This window comes from Cornus florida, unplaced genomic scaffold (assembly GCF_030987335.1).
Source record: "Cornus florida cultivar Cherokee Brave unplaced genomic scaffold, ASM3098733v1 CherokeeBrave_3.0.0_Hap2_Chr11, whole genome shotgun sequence".
In the NCBI taxonomy this organism is placed as follows: domain Eukaryota; kingdom Viridiplantae; phylum Streptophyta; class Magnoliopsida; order Cornales; family Cornaceae; genus Cornus; species Cornus florida.
In genome coordinates, this window is record NW_026775581.1 from 124,950,272 (window position 1) to 124,969,439 (window position 19,168).

The 19,168-nt window shown below is 35.8% G+C and overlaps 2 protein-coding genes across 3 annotated transcripts; both read left to right on the forward strand.

The window, feature by feature from the left end:
- Positions 1-1,720: 1,720 nt before the first annotated feature.
- On the forward strand, positions 1,721-12,489 carry LOC132286814 (red chlorophyll catabolite reductase). Of its 2 annotated transcripts, none has more exons than XM_059789205.1 (2): positions 1,721-2,105; positions 11,769-12,489. In XM_059789205.1, exons 1-2 carry the CDS (start codon positions 1,776-1,778, stop codon positions 12,246-12,248), a joined length of 810 nt encoding a protein of 269 aa, XP_059645188.1. In that variant the 5' UTR covers positions 1,721-1,775; the 3' UTR covers positions 12,249-12,489. The 2 variants fall into 2 exon arrangements, with proteins under 2 accessions (XP_059645188.1, XP_059645187.1); XM_059789204.1 differs by lacking the exon at positions 11,769-12,489 and adding an exon at positions 5,928-6,643 and having other exon boundaries at positions 1,725-2,105.
- A 1,396-nt stretch (positions 12,490-13,885) lies between these two features.
- Positions 13,886-18,099, forward strand: LOC132282062 (abscisic acid 8'-hydroxylase CYP707A1-like). The gene is made up of 9 exons (XM_059783692.1): positions 13,886-14,088; positions 14,304-14,628; positions 15,049-15,198; positions 15,339-15,587; positions 15,710-15,799; positions 15,915-15,993; positions 16,925-17,031; positions 17,131-17,249; positions 17,742-18,099. Exons 1-9 carry the CDS (start codon positions 13,886-13,888, stop codon positions 17,869-17,871), a joined length of 1,452 nt encoding a protein of 483 aa, XP_059639675.1. The 3' UTR covers positions 17,872-18,099.
- The last annotated feature ends 1,069 nt before the right edge of the window (positions 18,100-19,168 follow it).

Consider the following 19,168-nt stretch of genomic DNA (forward strand, 5'->3'; position numbering starts at 1 on the left):
TCTGTGGCTCAAGTTATGTCAAGACAACATCACCGGCGAACAATACAATCCGGCGACCATTCCAACTAAAGTCCCATCTCAAACACAATCAAAGTCATATCTCTTTCAATGTTGCACTTAGTTTGTGTTTTCATAGTAACAAAAAATTTCAATGCTTCATTGTCATGTGTCTTTGTTTATTGTGTTTCTTTTGCGCACCAGAGCCTTAAATATAAAACATTTTTTGAATAATGTAAAACGTTTACTTTATAATAAAAAAACATTTACTAAAATAATGTAAAATTTGCACTTAAGCAACTTACAAAATTAATTATACTCATGTAAAACATTCATTACACTAATGTAAAATTTTTACTGAATAATGTAAACTATTTACTGCCCAATATAAAACCTTTATTGAATAATATAAAACTTGAAATCCCAAAAATGACTTTATTGCAAATTTGAAGCTTCTTCATCGAATGCGTCAATGGCGAGAGGGCCGGAGAGAGAGAGACAACTACATCAATATAGTTTTGGACTGCAAAAGTGGGTATGTTCTTTAGTATTAGAGTAAGTCGCCATAAATATGAAGTTTCGTGCCGTAGTTAATGGCAGAAGGGAGAGGCATAGAGTATTTGCGTATTTAAACCCTAATTTATTTTTATTTATTAATTTGTGATGCTTTGATGCTACATAAGTGTTTGTAGGGAGGTGTTTGATGGGGTTCAAAATGGGTTGAGTTGCTCAGATTGTAGGCTTTGATTTCTGATAATTTGTGTTATATGTATATTTTTGTAATTTAAGGGTAATTTGGTAAAGTCAAATAAACTGTCTGAAGGGTAATTATCCCCCCACCCCCACCAATGTATAGGTTCTCATGTACGAAATTACTTTACATAAATTATCGTATTTGTAATTACTTTTTATTAAGAAAATTTCGTATTTGTCGAAATTTAAATTGTGTCTGCACTACTTACCATTTATTAAATTATCCCATTATTAAATGAGATTTTATTCAAGATTTTCATTCTGCATGCATGATACACACAAAAAATTTTATTTTTATTTTTCCCATTCACTTTCAATTAGTTTTCTTTTAGTATTTTTCTTCCTTCTAATCAAACAAAGTTTTTTTTTTTTTTTTTTTTTTACATTCCTCTACCCTCCTCCAAGACATTTCATGAGGCACCAGAGTTGCCTTAGGTAGTTGAGCCAACCCTTTAGTGTTCCTTTTTAAATGAAAAAAAAAAAAAAATAAAATTATTTATAAAAACAAGTCATATCTTAAAAAAAAGAAAAAAAGAAAAAGAAAAGTGTATGGGACAACTAGGTTAAAAAGAGGTTCTTATGAAAATAGTGGCGTTGACAGGGATTCGAGAGGTAAGTCAATGAAATCTCGTTTTTGAATCGTACTGAATGTTACGCATGCCGATACACGTGTTCTTAAATAATAATAAAAAAAAAAAAAAAAAACTAGGTTAAGAAGAGATGGCATTAATATATTTTTAAGCTACTAATTAAATTTTAACATGCTAATTAAACGTGTGATATTTGATAACTTGTTTAAGATTTAATTACACTTGTTTAATTGCACTCTAATACGAAGTATTTGTGTTAAAAATGGCCTTTATATTTATAATTTTAATTGTGCCATGTAACGATAGAATGTGTTTGGATCTTGATATAATTGGTGTCACGTGTAATTGTAGCACGTGTAGAAAAACCAGGAAAATTATTGACCTCGTATCTTTTGGAAAAATATCTAAACAATGGGGAAAATTTGAGCAAGAACAATGGCAGTCATGCATTGTTGTGCACCTCTTCCTCCTCTTCATTGTACCACTCTCTACTCCATTCGTCGTCCTCCCACATCTCGAATGTCCTGCTCTTTCTCATCCCACATGGACCAACAAAACGAAATTGGCAAAAAAAAATTCACAGACTTCCCTTACGTCTCAGTCCCACAGAGGAATCTTATGGTGGAGCTTGTATCCATGCTTGAAACTCGTCTTAACCCCTATCTCCAACCTTGTAACCTCCCACCTGATGTCCAATACTACCACAACCAGACTGGGACTGCCCAGGCTTCTCTCCACATCAGATCTGGACTCGAATCATCTCCGGTAATACACTCTCTCCTCTCTCTCTCTCTCTCTCTCTCTCTCTCTCTATATATATATATATATATATATATTCTCCTTGCAAGATTCCATTATTCTATTTTTATTATACTTAATTGTTATCTTATTGTTTGTTTATTGCTTCCACTATTTATTATTTATTTATTATTTTTTATATATGGTCTGTTATGGTACATTTAGTTGATTTGAAATGAAGGTTTTTGAGTTTTAAATGAAAGATTGAGTATTAAAGTTGTTGAAAGTTGCAAGAAATGTTAAGAGGTGAGGTATTTTGTAGGGTTTTTTTGCAACTAAATAACTCCTTTCATCTTGTCATTTAAAGTGAGAAAAGAAAGATTGATTTGTATAGAGGGTACGAGACAAAGAGGGCGCCCAAAATTTAAATGGGATGAAATCATTAGAAGTAACTTTAAAAAGTTAAATACTATGTATAAGAAGAGATGGCTTATAATAGAAAGGACGAAAAAAGAGAATTCACGTGACTCATCCATTCATCTAGAATTAAGGCAAGGACTTTGCTAATGATAATCTTGTCATTTGAAGTCCCCACATGTAAATATGTCAAATCTATCTATGATTTTTGTTTTTACTTTTTTTGAAACCTAAATCTAAACTATTAAATCTAAATTAAACGATTACTTATAAAAAAATTATACCTAAAGCCATCCATTTTAAATATATCAATCTAAATGAAACCTTATAATTTATACTTGGATCAAACTGTTAATAAGTTTTTATATTTGTGTGACTTGAAATCCAACAAAATTTTAACATTTGGCTGCCATTATTTTGATGAGTTCTTTTGCTACTCCTGATCATCTGTGAGAGGATAAAACATCAGTCAACTTTGGCCTAGGTCGTTTCCGTCCAAATTTCAATAGTTGCTGAAAGATGTTAGCAAATTTTGAGATCTGAACTAAAAGGGCTGTGGTAGGCCGGTCTAATCCCTTCTGAGCACGAGGTATTGGAGTGAATACTGATTGGGAAGAGAGAACCAATATTTGGGGCATCCTTTTCTAGGATATGCGCGCTCTCTTAATTGTTCTGTGCATTATGGCTTTACTTGCCCACCTAAAATTGCAATGTGGAGACTTCGAAATTCAATTCATTATATCAACTCCAAAGGCAACACATTTGCGCATGTATTTCCATGCCAACACATTTGGACTTAAGGTTTTGAGTATGTGGGTACCCACATGCTGATGGGATAATTAAGATTTACATGTACAAGGTAAGGAGAGAGCTCCGCTATAGCTGTCATAGTGTCTTTGTGACTGCCTTTTGTGCTTCTTAATTTATCCCACAAAACGCTGCTAGAATGGAAAAACAGTACTTGGGTGGCTTCCCAGTACTACCTGGATGTGTGTGTAGGTTTGCTTAGTTTTAAATTTAACATGAAAAATAACAATTTTGTCGTAATATTTGGTTCTTCCACTTTGCTTTTAGTGGGAAAGTCCATTGCAATACAATGACTATCATTGAAGTGACCAAACAAATTTTTGCATTTCAATTTAAGATATAATAACATTGGCAAATTGCAGAATAGTTGTTGAAACCACATTCTTACGTCTCCACCTCCCCCTTCCCATTCTACGGGGTATTGATCTAGTAATTCACTGCTCATTTTTTGCTCAAGTTTTTTAAGGATATTTTGGATAGTCAACTATAAAAGATATGGTGAAAACAGGACAAGGAAAGGAGAAGAGGTTACAAATCTTCATATATTGTCAACTTGAGTTAAGTTTTGGAAAATGGATAAGAAAATTTATGATTACACGAGCATGAGTTACCGTCCACTCATTAATCTCTGCTTTGAGACATAAGTAATTTTGGTTAATTGAGTAAAGCAGTAATGGCAACTGGTTCGTGCTTATGTAAGTGCAAACTTTCTTAATCATTGCGCTGAATTGTATCTCAAGTTAAGGTAAAAGGAAATTGAAGTATTGAAGACTTATAAAGTTTTGAGGAAACTTGGTGGTTATTTTCTAAAATTTAAGGATTAACTTTTGGTTCACACATTATTATTTTGTTCAACTAGGCTGCTTCATGAAGATCATTATACCGACTATTTAATATGGTGTTGAATGTGGGCATTAAAAAAGAAACACAAACACCGCATCTATGTAGCAGAAATGCGGATGCTATGATGGATTTTAGGAATAATTAGGAAAGATAGATTAATAATCATAGGATAGGGAGAAATTTGGTGTGACTTCTGTTAACGAGAAAATAAGGGAGAGTAGACTTAGGTGGTATGGGTATATTCATTGCCAGCCTATAGATGCACCTGTGAGGAGAGGTAGATTGATTTGCATAGAAGGCGAGAGACAGAGGTGTTGACCAAAACTAACATGGATGAAGTGATATGGTTTATGATAGAAAAGAGTGGAACAAGAGAATCCATGTGGCCGACCCCATTTGTATGGGATGAAGGCAAAGATGATCGTAATGATCATCATACACGAAGATGTCCTTTGATTAATGTACCAAGTTTAACTCTCAATCTTTATAAATTTGAGTAGATGTGTTGCTGTTGGGTATATTGTGTTTAATTTTTACAATTATGACTTTTCTGAATAACATTTTAAAAACTTGCCTTTTTGATAGCCTTGACCTAATAGTTATTGGATCCTTCAGCCTTGGATTTTTTTCGCATGCTATCAAAGGCTGAATCCGAATGCTGTTAGCTTGAGGAATGTGAACTTGTGCTTTCCAGGACAACACAGCAACTATGTTGTGCATAGATTGTCTTAGGGAACTGTTCTGTGATCCTTTATGCTAAACACTTGGACACGAGCGTATAGGTCTGATTCAGTGCAATGTTAAATCTTATGGCTGCTAAACTTTTGCAAGCTTTTGATGTGAATTGAATTGGGTATTGAATCAGTGAATTCATTTGTTTTCCACTGACCACCAAAAAAAAAAGGAAAAAAAGATTGATGTATTGATTTGCCAACTTTGGTAATGATTACCCCCTCGTTAGTCTCTTTGTTGCAATTGATCTGGTTTTGTTGCAGTCATTGTCATTGAGGGCTCTGAATATGTTAGTATGGGGTTCATTCCACAAAGAATGTTTTATTGTAGTGGAAGTTGAAAAGGTAAAGTGAAAAATACGCTTCTTTTTAGGGCTGCATTTGTTGTGCGTGTTATTCTTTTCTCACGAGTGGGGGAATTAGGCATGCATTTGTTAGTCCTAACTTGTTTCTTAGGCCAGCATTGTCATGAATTAGATCCCATGGTGAAGGTGGGGTATAATTTGCTTCAATGAGACCTTTTATCCTTGTTCTTATTATGGACTTACTGTGAAATAGAATTATCTTCACACATTAGATGAGAATTTTCAAATTTTCGTCATCGTATCAAACCTTATTACTTGGCTAACTTTATGGACAAATGCTGGAACTGACCGTGTTATGGGAAAAACTTTGGCGTCCAGATCCAAAATCTGGGCTGTCGATCACATTCTGAGACTTAACCTTACAATATGCTAACTATAAGTGGTGCAATAACTATAGATGAGAAATTAGGTGCTCTATCCCTGCCAAGTTATGTGAATGCCAATGCTGCACCTTTTGAATGTAAACTTTGTTTTTGTTTTCCAAGTCAACAATAGCCAAAATAATAGTTTTGAAAAGCAACATCAGGTGATACCTTGGAAACAATACTACAGAGAAATATAAGCCGAGGATTAGTGTTATTGTCCGAGATTGAAGGTGGCCACTAGTAGTTGCACTGTTAGCTTCTGCTTGAAAGATATGAGCAAGATCTGAGGTCCAAATCTCTGAACATTTCATTATGTACCAGATTGATCTCATACTGGGAAGTTGGCTGCATTGTGAGCTACCATCAGGAGGAGCCTTGAACATAACAAGTCTCTCAGCATACCTGAACACTTCAACGGATGCACCAAACTACTTGCTTGAGCTTATCCAGAACAGCCCAACATCTTTAATCCTCATCCTTGATTTGCCACCTCGGAAAGACCTTATCCTCCATCCCGAGTATCTAACGACTTTTTATGACGACACACAGCTGGACAAACACAGGCAACTACTTGAGAAAATTCCTGGGGTTCGACCTTATGTCTCATCATCACTTTATATACGGTCTGTCGTCTCTCCAACAGCAATTCTGATCTGCATTGACACAGAGGCCGGTGGAAAAGAAAACATGGAGGAGATGGTTCGAGATCATGTGAGCCCCATTGCTAAGGAAGTGCTTGGGGTTTGGCTGGACCAGTGTGCTTGTGGAGATAGAGAGGTGGAAGAGACTGAAAGATCAATTTTAGCAAAGAGGGATCAGATGATTAAGAACAAGACCATTGAGATTGATCTGGGCTCAAGCTTGCCAAGATTGTTTGGGAGCGACGTAGCGGCCCGAGTTTTGGGAGCTATACGGGAGGTTTATAATGCATGAGATCTCTGAGCTACCTTTAGGTGTGTACAATAATATTGTTGGGGGTGACATTATTCTATCCTTTTAGTGAATATTAATGTAAGTGCACTAAATTGTCTTTTGCCTGGTGGATGTGTAATTAAATAGCAAATACAAGGTACCTATGCACATTTGAATTCATTTTTATAAAAATTTCCCCCCACTGAACAGGAAGGAGAGGAGTGGGAGGTAAAACACACCAATGGAAGGAAAACGAAATACCATTAGAAACACCCCAGTGGAAGGAAAACGAAAATACCATTGCACCAAATTTGTTAAGAAGGTTTAGAACGTACAAAGGAGTTACATACTCTATATGCATACCATAATGATAATTTTTTTTGCACGCAACATATATTATATATACAAGAAGAAGGACATTTTAGTTATTTCACTTTTAATAAGTTTTTGTACTTATATTTTAATTCAGTTATAGAGGGGCACTTTAGACTTTTCAGCATTCAGGTCATTGTTTACTTCAAAATTGAATGTTATGGACTTTTTAAAACGTATAAGGGGTTATACACTCTATATGCATATCATAAAAGTGTTTTTTGCTCGCGACCCTAAAAAATAATTGCTCCCGACGACTGAGATATTGCGATACCTAAAATACCCAATTATTTATAGAACCTAGACCTCCCTTTTGAAGATGTGGGTTTGTACTGGCTGGACTATTGCCCATTTAGTCTTTTTACTAATTTTTTAGTGGACATATATTATAAGGCGAATTGCAAATTACCCCCCTCGACTTTTATCTCATAGCAAAAAACCCCCTTATCAATTGTTTTAACAAGAAACCCCCCTCGACTATCACGAGGGGGTATTCTAACTGACATCCGTCCAAGTAATTTTTAGGCAATTTTTTTGACCAAATTACCCCTCAATGTTCACTGTTGAAGAAATAGTCGAAGCCCGTTTCCATCGGCCTCTCTCTCTATAACCAGCCCTTCTCTACCGGCCGCTCTCTTTACGAACAAGCCGGTCTCCACCGGCCATTCTCTCCACAACCAAGCCCGTCCTCACCACCATCCGATCTCACCGTTCCGAGCGAAGCCGCAAGCTCACCACCGTAGTCAGCAGACTTTTCCTTGCCTGCCAGTGCAGCACCGCAAGCACTGCCGACTCAGTTCCAAGCTTGCCGACTGTTCTTCTCACTGCCGAGCTCATTTTTGTTTGCTGCAGACCGCCTAATCATTTCAGTGGAGCCTTCCACAGCCGCGCTCGTCACCGCCGCTGCAGCCGAGCTCTCCGCCATCCGGTCCGCAACTCACTGCCCTTACATTGCCAGAGTTCTTCCCTGCTCTTGCCTCGCTGTGCCTCGCGTTGGTGATTGACGCACCGCTTGATCCGGAACCATTGTACTTGAAGAAGTTGTTGCCTAGAACGACATCACTTGCTGCGACATCAAACCTTAAGATCTCACCGTGAAGGTCGATGCCTGGTCTTGTGGGGTTCTCTCCCTTCTTAATCTTGAGGGTCAGTGGACTGACCTCTCTGGGCCCTCACCCTTTCTCTCGGCTATACCCCTGCTTCTCTCGGTCTCTCTGACTAGTGACGGAGTCAGGATTTCGAGTCAGGAGGGGCACCGTACAATATATATATATAAACATTACAAATATAAAATACAAAAGAAGAAGAAGAAAAAAAAAAATATATTCAAATATACATGTTAAAAAGATGAATTTTAAAAAGTAAAAATTGAAATAGAAAAGAAAAATGAGAGGACTTTAAAAGGAAAAAGTTAAAAGTTTTAATTAAGGAAGGAAAATTTAACTTTTTCTTTTAAGGAAATTTAAGGGATTTGAAGAGTAAAAGAGAAAATAAAGGGATAATTTTAGAAATCACAAACTTAGGGGGTAAACTGTATATATATATATATATTTTTATATATATAGAAAAAATATTAAAAATTACTATATATTATAGAGGGCAGGGCCAAGCTAGGAGGGGCACCTCCTGGCCCTTCACTAGCTCCATCCCTGTCTCTGACCCCAAATCAACTCTCCGTGACAGCTACCTTATTGGAGGAACGGAAGAAGAAATAGCTGAAGCTCCACCCATTTTCCGGCGATCTCGTTTCTTACAGTCGCCGCGGGGTAATTTCTTTTCTTTCACTTCAATTGTGAGATTTCTTCGCCACCGGGACCGGGTTTGGAGGACTGAAAAACAGTGAACATTGGTAGAGCATTGAGGGGTAATTTGGTTAAAAAAATTACCTAAAATATTACTTTGACGAATGTCAATTAGAATACCCACTCATGATAGTTGAGGGGGGTTTCTTGCTAAAACAATTGATAAGGGGAGGTTTTTTTGCTAAGAGGTGAAAGTTGAGATAGGTTATTTGCAGTTTGCCCTATATTATACAACTGGTGTGAATAGTGAGTATGCACCGGAATATATTATATCTCGAATTAATGTTTTTAAAACATCATATGAGATCCATGATTCTCGAAGACTATTTTAAAAAAATTATAATTTAATTTTTAGCAAGTAGCAAGAAAAAAGATCACATGAATGAAAGAAAATTATCACTTAAATAATTAACTTATTATTAAAGAACTATTTTTAATATGATATGCCCGATTTTAAAATTACTAGTATTTCAAACAAAAATAAAATAACTTGCTGAACTTGAAAATGACTTATAAATTGTATTTCAGTAAGTTATTTCTTGAACATATGATTAGAATTCATATGTTCAATAATAAACATTATTTTATATAGATATATTGATGTGATACACACAGAGAGAGCCACGTGCGCTTTTATGACGCGCACTCTTTTGCCTACTTTTTACTTTAAAGTTATCAATCTTATATAAATAAATATATACAAATAAATAAAATTAGAGCTCTAATCTCATCAAGTCACCAGCTTTATACAATGTCTCATCTATTTTCTACCAGTAAGTGTAAGCTCATGTATCAACTTTCTCTGCAATCATTACACAAAGGTTTAATTTATGAACTATAGCAATATATGTGGTTGCTATTGGTTCTCGCATCGAATGGCAAAAGCGTCTTTTAAGAGTTCTAACATTTTATCGTTTAAATAAATAAAATATTAAAGGGTAATATCGACTTTTTACAAACGTCACTGTAATTTACCATAATACGGAGTACTATACTAACACTAATTACAAAATTAGGCGGGAATGCAAATGCAATTCTCCTTTTCTCCATCCGTCTTCCTTTTCCCTCCATAAATTTTCCCTAAATCCAAACGCACGCTCATTTTATTCATTGTTCTTCTCATTTCAGGAGGGCTTTTCTTTTCTTGTTTCTTCGTCTTCCTCCTCTGCTTCAATGTTTAGCCCTTCCTCGTCTCTATCATCTACAGCATCATCTATGGTGAACCCTCAAATCGGAAGGTGCAAGAGATTTATGGAGTTCCCCTATTTCTCGGCCCCACAAAAGGATCTCCACTCCGATCTCGACCCTTGTGAACTCAAACCTGAACTCGAGAACTTCCAGTCCCCAGATGGTGCTGAAGGTGTTCTCCATCTCAGATGTGGCAACGACTCATCTCCAGTATACTATTACCACTCTCTCTCTCTCTATATTTATATTTATACACACACATTACACATACATGGTTTTATTTGTTATTATACTTTTAATTGTCCTCTTATTGTGTGGTTTGTAAGCCAATATCATTTAGCATTTTGCTTCTGTTACTCTAATGGGTTTTCTTTCATGCAATTTAGGACAATCTCAATATGTGGTAGGGTGAAAAAACTGCTACACTAGGCCTAGGTTGTTTTGTTTCCATTTGTTTGTAATAAACAACGTTCTAGTTTTGTCCTTAAATAGAGCGGAATGGAAACATGAGATTCATGTAGTCGACCTCAAGTAATTGGCCTCTTGAAATTTCATAATCTTTTACACTAGACCTGGGTTGATTCATGAAAAAGTGGTATGAATACGCTACAATTGTTCACTCTCAACGCTTCTTAATTTGTGTAGTTGTGTAACTTGTGTTGCAGGTGGGTATAGTATACTTGAACCAACAGATAACGAATTTGGCCTTCTAGCGAATGTTAGCTCTAGCCATGAGCTGCTACTTTCCTGACCAAAATGCGTTCTATTAATATGTTTGGCTAATTTTTTGGCATAGACTAACTTTAGGAGGTCATGTGATCCTTTATGCTCAAAATATACATGGAAACATGCACATTTAAGACTGATTTTGACTTTTGAGCAACTCTAAATCTAGTGGCTATAAACTCTAACTTTCCTAAGCTTATGATTCCTGAAACCAAAGCCATTCTATATATTAGTGAAACAGATTGTAATGAACATTTTTTTTTTTTTTTGGGGGTTCCCTTGGAATAGTGGAATTGTTTCATCTTCTGCTGACTATAGATACATAGTTTTCTGTTCTATTTGCCTGGCACTGTTTGTTACTAATGTCCTTGTTATTCTCTAGTTGATGACCCTTCTAGGTTTGTTGAACTCATTTGCCCTTTGGGGCCACGCATATATTATAATGAAGCTGACCCAACAGGAATGTAGGAGTATATTCCAATTTTAAGTTGGTAAACTGAGAATTATGCTTTCACTTTAGAGCTGCAGTTGTTGTCATTGTTGCGTTGTTGTTTGTTTGGTGAATATGCTTGTATTTGTTAATCCAGATGCCAGCTGGTATGTTTGAGTCTTAGCACCAGGATTTCCTTGAAATAAATCCACGGGTGAAGGCAGGGTATGATTTGCTTCAGGAAACCCCCCCTTACACAAACACAAACGGATATTCAAATCTGTTAGTCATGTGTATGCAGATGGAGTAGATTAACCTTATTGCTCAGCTCACCTGCTCGACATATGCTTGAATTGTCTTTTTGTTCATAAAATTTTATTTATTTATTTTCTTGCTGAACCAAATTCTGGTTACTAAACACATTTTAGCACCATGCGTTACAGTTTACTTATATGAGAACTGAGGGTAATTGTTAGGCGAGAGGTTAGGTGTTTGAACGCCGGTGTTTATACATTTAATTTTTCGAAGTGCAAGTAATAACCAGTTGCCAAAAGTACATCTTGTAATGCTGGGGAACTATATATATATATATTACAGAGTCTATAAGCTAAGGATTAGTAGTATAATATTATAATAATCAGATTTTGAATGTGGCCACTAATTGTCTTGTGTTCTCATTCTGCTTGAGTGTTTATTGATGTCCAAATTTCTGAGCATTTGGATTTGTACCAGATTTATTGCATGCTGGGAAGTTGGTTCAGCTCGGCGCCAACATCAGAAATGTGGAAATTCACAAGCCTCTCAGCTTTTATGAACACTTCAACGGATTCACCACACTGGATAATTGACCTCATGCAGGACAGCCCAACATGTTTAAGCGTCCTCATTGATTTGACCCCTCGAAAAGACCCTGTGGTCAATCCTGGGTATGCCGACTTCTTTTATGATCACAAAGGCACCACTTTGGATATACAGAGGCAACTGTTTGAGGGAATCCCCGAGGCAAATCCAACTGATCTCTGTTGTTCTGTTACGGTGCGTTCCGTTCTGTCTCCGGCAGCAATCTGTTTCACGATTGAAACTGGGGATGGTGGTGCAGGACGTCTGGAGGAGATAATTCGAGATAATGTGAGGCCCATTGCGAAGAGATTTGGTTGGATAGGTGTGCTTTCACAGAGAGGGAGGTGGATGAAACTGAGAGGGCTGATTTAGAAGAGGGGGATGAAATGATTAACAGCGTGGTCCGTGCGCTTGATCATGGGCAACAGTTAGTCCAGCTTTTGAGTTAAACCCAGTTGAGCAAGTAATGGTTATCCCCTAGAATTTGACTATGTACGATAATGTTGTTCGATGAAAGGTACTTATCTTTTGTTTGGAGGATGTTAAACGAATTCATCATTATTATTGTTTCTTATTTGATGCTAAATTAAGTGATATATATATTATTTGTGAAGGGACGATTTTCTGAAAAAATGTCCTCTCCAAAGAGAAATGAATTGTGTGAAGTTTATACATATATACACACATTAGTTAATCTATTCTTGTAAAACAAATTTTATAAACTCTTGTATTGCAAAGATTATGTTACTACTATTTTTTAACACACTGTTCTAAAAACGAAACTTATCTGTGAAATTTTAACTACAGTTTACAAATTAGAGAATATTTTGAATGTTATTGTTCGGTCTCTTTTAGGTAGCCTCTAAATTTATTAATGGTGCAATTGAAAGCGTAGGAGTTTACTTATTCGCAAGCGAGCAAATTAATTGTCGCTTTCAATTAAATATCTCTTAAATTTGTTACATTGTTTTATACTCCCCCTATATTAAAAATAATCTCTTTTTAAGAGAGTATAAATTTTTAAGGGAACATGTGGGTCATGTATTGTTTTCTATAAAGTTATTAACTTGCCTCTATAAAGTTATTAACTTACCTTTTAAATTTTGAATATTCATGTTTAAAATTTAAAATTTTAAAGACATATATAGAAAGATGTAAAATATGTTATTTGAAAAAAGGATAGTAGATAATTATTTTGGAACAACTTAAAAAGAAAAAATTAAAAAAAAGACTACCTCTGTCCGTCCCATTATAGATGTCCACGTTCAAAATTTACACATTTTAAGGGCACTAGCTTTTATTACCTTGGCGGAGGATATATTTCAAAATTTATTCCTTTTAAATGTTATTCTTTGATGGGGTTCGCCATTTTAAGACTTTAATGTGTTTTATCTTTTAAGGGTAAATTGAGAATGTTAAAAAAAATAGTGCATGAATTTTTGAAATGGAACAATTATTATGAAACAGCAAAAAAATGATAGATTTCTAATATGGTGGAGGGAGTAATTATTTATTAGAGACAGACTTGGAATGAACCTATGAGCACATTGGGTTCAAACCGCTGGCCGATGTAAAGGACCTAAGACGCGTAGCATGCACCGGGTGACACCTGGTTTTTGGTGCTCTTTGGTGATCAATACAAACCAAAACGGCTTCCTGACGCATCCACCTGCTTCCTTTGGATGTTTCTTAAGCACATAGTATAAGCAAGGCCCAAAACCACCAACCTCTCTAAGCCTGTACGTGTCGATCACGAGCTCATATATGTGTACATATATACATACAGCCAATTAATACACGGACTTGTAATGCATAAGCAAATGGTGCCAATTGTGGGTGGTCTCACAATATATACGTGTCAGTTGACCATGTGTGCGTACCTCAAAAATGGCCGTTGAGTCTCTAATCTCTATATAAAGCATTCATACTCATCTCGCTTTCCGTATTCAAAATTAGTTAGGGCACGTATCCTCCACTTTAACCTTAGAGAGAGAGAGAGAGAGAGAGAAATGGAGGGTGGTCTTCCGTACATGAGTATCTTTCTTGTGCTTGCAATTGCCCTTATCTCATTCTTTTTGTTCAAAGAGAGAATGAAAAGTAGTCCACAAACACCAAAACTTCCACCAGGTTCTATGGGTTGGCCTTACTTGGGAGAAACTCTGCAACTCTTTTCCCAGAACCCCCATGCTTTCTTTCACACCAGGCATAAAAAGTAAGCACGTCGTACACACAACTACACTATATATATATATATATATATATATATATATATATATATATATCGGGTTGAGATTCAGTGCTGTACTGCATGTATGCTGTACAACAATCAATGGTTGTGATTAAAACACACTGATATGTGTTTCAAACAAGTATTCTTCTTCATTCTCTTCATCATTTTTATTTATTTATTTTAATTTTAATTTCCAGATTTGGAGAGATATTCAAGACTCACATACTTGGGTGCCCGAGTATTATGTTGGCATGTCCTGAGGCTGCCCGGTTTGTGTTGGTGACAGACGCTCATTTGTTCAAGCCAAGCTATCCCAAAAGCAAGGAAGAATTGATCGGCCGGTGGGCGGTTTTTTTCCACCAAGGTGGGTATCATACTCGAATGAGAAAGCTAGTTCAAAGCTCTCTCTCCTTGGACGTTATCCGTAACTTGCTACCTGCTATTGAGGCCATTGCTATCTCCATCTTGGACTCATGGTGTGTCCACGACCGAGTTATCAACACCTTCCATGAAATCAAGAAGGTCCACTTTAATGTCATTGATTCAATATATATACATATATATTTATTTATTTATTTATTCACTTCTCTCTCTAAGTTCTAACATGCCTCATGCAGGTCTCATGTCAATGTCTTCCCCTACCACCTCTTTTGTTTTCTTTCTTTTTCTTTTTGTTTTTCCTCACTAAAGGGAAGGAGTGAGTATTAGGTTCTGACGTAATAAGAATTGTTTTTAGAAAATTGAACCAAACCGACAGTGAGATTGCGAATTAGACATTATTATTATTTGAGTGTAAGTGCGGTTGGAAGGACTAAAGTGGTGCCTGATGCCTCCTAAACACTCCTGCTCTCTATTTGAGGATGAGGAGAGTTTATATATACAATCTGGGGTAATAATTCTACTTTTGGGTTCTCATAGATTTTCACTTTTCAATCATTGCAGTTCACATTTGACGTTGCTGTGTTGTCCATATTTGGTGAATTGGACTGTAAATATGGAGAACAGTTAAAGAAGAACTACTTCACCCTGGACAAAGGTTACAATTGTTTTCCAATAAACCTTCCCGGGACTTTATATCGTAGAGCATTCATGGTAATTAAAGAGTTACATAACTATTTTCTTTCCTTCTCTCTGTGCAAATTTCAAAACAATTCATGATCTTGTTTTATTCTTCGAAACTTAAATTAAAGAAATATTTCACATTTTTCTTCTGTGTTGATCAACTTTTAAAGGCGAGAAGGCGGCTCAGTCAGATACTCAGTGATATAATTAGTGACAGAAGGGAGAAGAGAATTCTGAATAAGAATCTTTTAAGTTCTCTATTGAACTTCAAAGATGAAAATGGAGAAACCTTGAACAACGATCAAATTGCTGATAACATTATTGGTGTGCTATTTGCGGCTCAGGACACTACAGCTAGTGTTCTAACTTGGGTTCTCAAGTACATTCATGATGATCCAAAACTTCTAGAGGCTATCAAAGTAAGAATGAATTAATTGACAGTGAGCCCATTTGCTCCATTTCTTGTACAAAAGTAGAATTTCAATTAATTAGTCTAGCTAATATATTGAAAATTGATTTCTAATGATATTTGCTATTTCAGATGGAACAGAAGGCAGTATATGAATCAAATGATGGAGGAAGCCGACCGTTAACATGGGCTCAAACTAGAAATATGCCACTCACTCAAAGGGTATTGCCCCATAATCTCAAGAATATATAAGTTTAGCAAAATAAATATCATTATGTATATTGCTAATTAATTGGGTTTTAGAAGAAGTAATTATATATAACGAGTGGATTTTCAGGTTGTAATGGAGAGCTTGAGGATGTCAAGCATCATTTCTTTCACATATAGGGAGGCTGTTGAAGATGTTGAATACAATGGTAAGGTAGACAAAACTATTTCTGCAATGAAATCTTACTACAAATGCATTTCTTTAATTTCTCACTTTCTGAATGTCTATTAAAGAGTAAGACAAATTAAATTCCATAATATATTGTTTGTCTATATATAGAAGTTCAAATGCTGCACTAATTATAATGGTTTCATTTTCCATGTAAAACATAACATTACAATTAACACAAGGTTTTTGGTACATGTAACATGTATATGTATATATATTATATACCATCCCTCTTAATTTTCTATAGGGCAGGCCTGAAGTGGTCTAGGTCTACCCTAATGTGCATGTAAGAAATGCATAACGGAGGCATAAATTTATGTTGGCGCGCACAAGATGATGTTGCACCCCATAGCCAGACAATCATGTAACTCTGGTACTATTGAATTCAAGTACAGTAGATGTTGCCCTAAATCAAAATATCCAACACCACTAGCTGTACTACCTAAGACCCACATTCTCTCATGTCTTGACCGTGAAAGCAATCTCAAAGACCCATTCCATAGAACTGGGAATTGGACCCCACTCTCAGCTCAACACCCCACCACAAAGGCTTGATTACCACTCCTTTTCCATACAGTTCAAAAAGCACAATTAATTTGACAAGAAAATGTCATGAATGTTCACTAGTCAACTGTCAATGTGTACTAAAGGGGCTAGTCGTGTTAGACCCCTACTTCAGAAGAAGGTCAGGATTCGAGCCTCCCTGTAGGAGTTAGGTGTGTGGGTGAATTGTTCGAACAAGTGTCATACATGTTCTCTACTCACTATTTCCAAACTTGAAGTTCACCTCACAAAATTACACCATGTTAAAGAACCTAAAAAATTACAATATGTTGGGATTATTATTCTAGGGAAAAAGTCATCCAAATCATGTTTTAAAATGGTCTGACAAGCCTTGGAAATTTTGGCAGGGATCTTAATTCCGAAAGGTTGGAAAGTTTTGCCTTTATTTCGAATCATTCATCACAATCCGGATTTCTTCACTGATCCAGAGAAATTTGATCCTTCAAGATTCGAGGTATAGCAAGCTACATGTTAGTATTAATAATCATATGATGAATTCATATATATATATATATATGGTGTATGTTGATCATTATTTTTGTGACTAAAAAAGGTCGGACAAAAACCCAATACATTCATACCATTTGGAAACGGATCACATGCTTGTCCTGGGAATGAAGTTGCCAAGCTCGAGATGCTTATTTTGATCCACCATCTTGTCAACAAATACAGGTACTTTCGAGGGAGGGGTTGTTGGATTAATTAATTCGAGAAAGAAGTATTACGTAGACTTATAGCTAAATAAGGTATATCACAAGAGACCTGTCATGTGAAAGACTCAGACATTGACACTAGTCATTGCTGTCCTTAATACCTATCGTCTTCTCCAAAAAAAATACATGTCAGTCAAGATCAAAAAGTTATTGATTGAAACCTTTGAACCATGTTACACATGAACTCGGAAGTTGTTTTGTAAAGCAAAATGCACAAAAATGGAAAACTTTGATTACAAAAATAACGTAAGCTAACATAAGCGGGTGATGTGTATTGGTAGAATTAAACTTGATCACACAAACACACACAGAGAGATCGACTTATTGTTATTTACTTGACAAGAATGGGTTTAACTCTTTCGTTAAGCAATATATATATATATAATGTTTTATACATCAAAATGTCAATATTGCTAACAAAAGTTCACTATTCTCTTATTGTTGGTTGCAGGTGGGAAGTGGTTGGGGACAATGGTGGGGTGCAGTATGACCCATTCCCTGTGCCAAAGAAAGGGCTTAGTGCCAAGTTTTGGAAAGTGTCCGGTGACCAAGGACATGGTGTTACACCTGCTTACTGCTAATATGAATGCATATGTGGGAGCAGGTTGATAATTATGTGGATGTTTCTAAATGGTTTTGATATTGATGTCATTTTAATTTAAAAACAATATTGAACTGTGTGTTTCATTTTATTCCCCGGACTCTCAATTTTTGGTGTCTTATTTGGCAAGCGAAGCATAGCCTAGTACGTGTCTTCGTTTAAGAGGTGCAAGACTGCAAATGCATATGCTACTTCATGTCAGTCGACATCCGCCACAATGACTCTGCCACTGGTTGCTTCGTTTAAGAGAAGCACATGCTTGTTTATTTGGCAAGCCAAGCATAGCATTGTGTCTTCGTTTGCTTTGGCTCTTCAATAATTCATATATTTCTTTTTTGAGGTCTAGTCTTACAGTAACAAGTAAGATATGCTGTTAATATATAACCTTACATTCTATTAATTAAGCTAATGGACTAAAAATTGATTAGTACACAAAATCTTCAATCAAAATAGGACTAGTACAAGCTTTATATATGTAGTTGTTGTGGGCATCATCATCTCTGTGATTAAGCTTGCTCTTTCATGTTGGTCACGGACTGTCGTGATCCATAAACTAGTGTGTTTCAATGACTCCACTGGTACGTGTTCCCAATCTGCAGGATTGGATTAATTAGAGTTAAGTGCATGTGTTACACCAATCAAGTTTAATGAAATTTGTGATGCACGTACGTACGTACTCATGATCATATATATTATAATGGAATGATATGTGAAGTTGTCATTACACATTCCCAGCTACACTGTTTTACGTACCACCTGTTAACTACAGTGGATCAGTTGGGCAACTAGATAGCAGCATGAAAAAGAATGATCCACCATGAAGAACACCAAACGATGGTGACGAATCAATGGATCACAACCATGCCATGGTCACTTTATCACGTGCAATTGCCGCTTGTTAACACGGTATTGATGGCTTCACTTCATGTGGCTCTTAATTAAAGTGCGAGAATATATATACACACACACACATATATATAGTTTACACAAAATCACATGGACACACTAAAAGTACTGTTCTCCGTTTTTTTCAAGCCCCTCATTTTATTGGGGTAAAATAATGACATATGAGATGCTTGGCAGCTAAGGCCTTGTAACTGTTTTTGTTTATTATTTAAGTTTAAACATAATGAGTGTTTATGTATAGCTTTTATTTATCAATAAGTAAATATATTGTTTGATAGCGTAAAAATGTTTATCTTATTTTTAAAATAATAAATAAAAAATATGTTTGTTAATCTTAAATTGTATTTAAAAATTTTAATCCCAATTTTAAA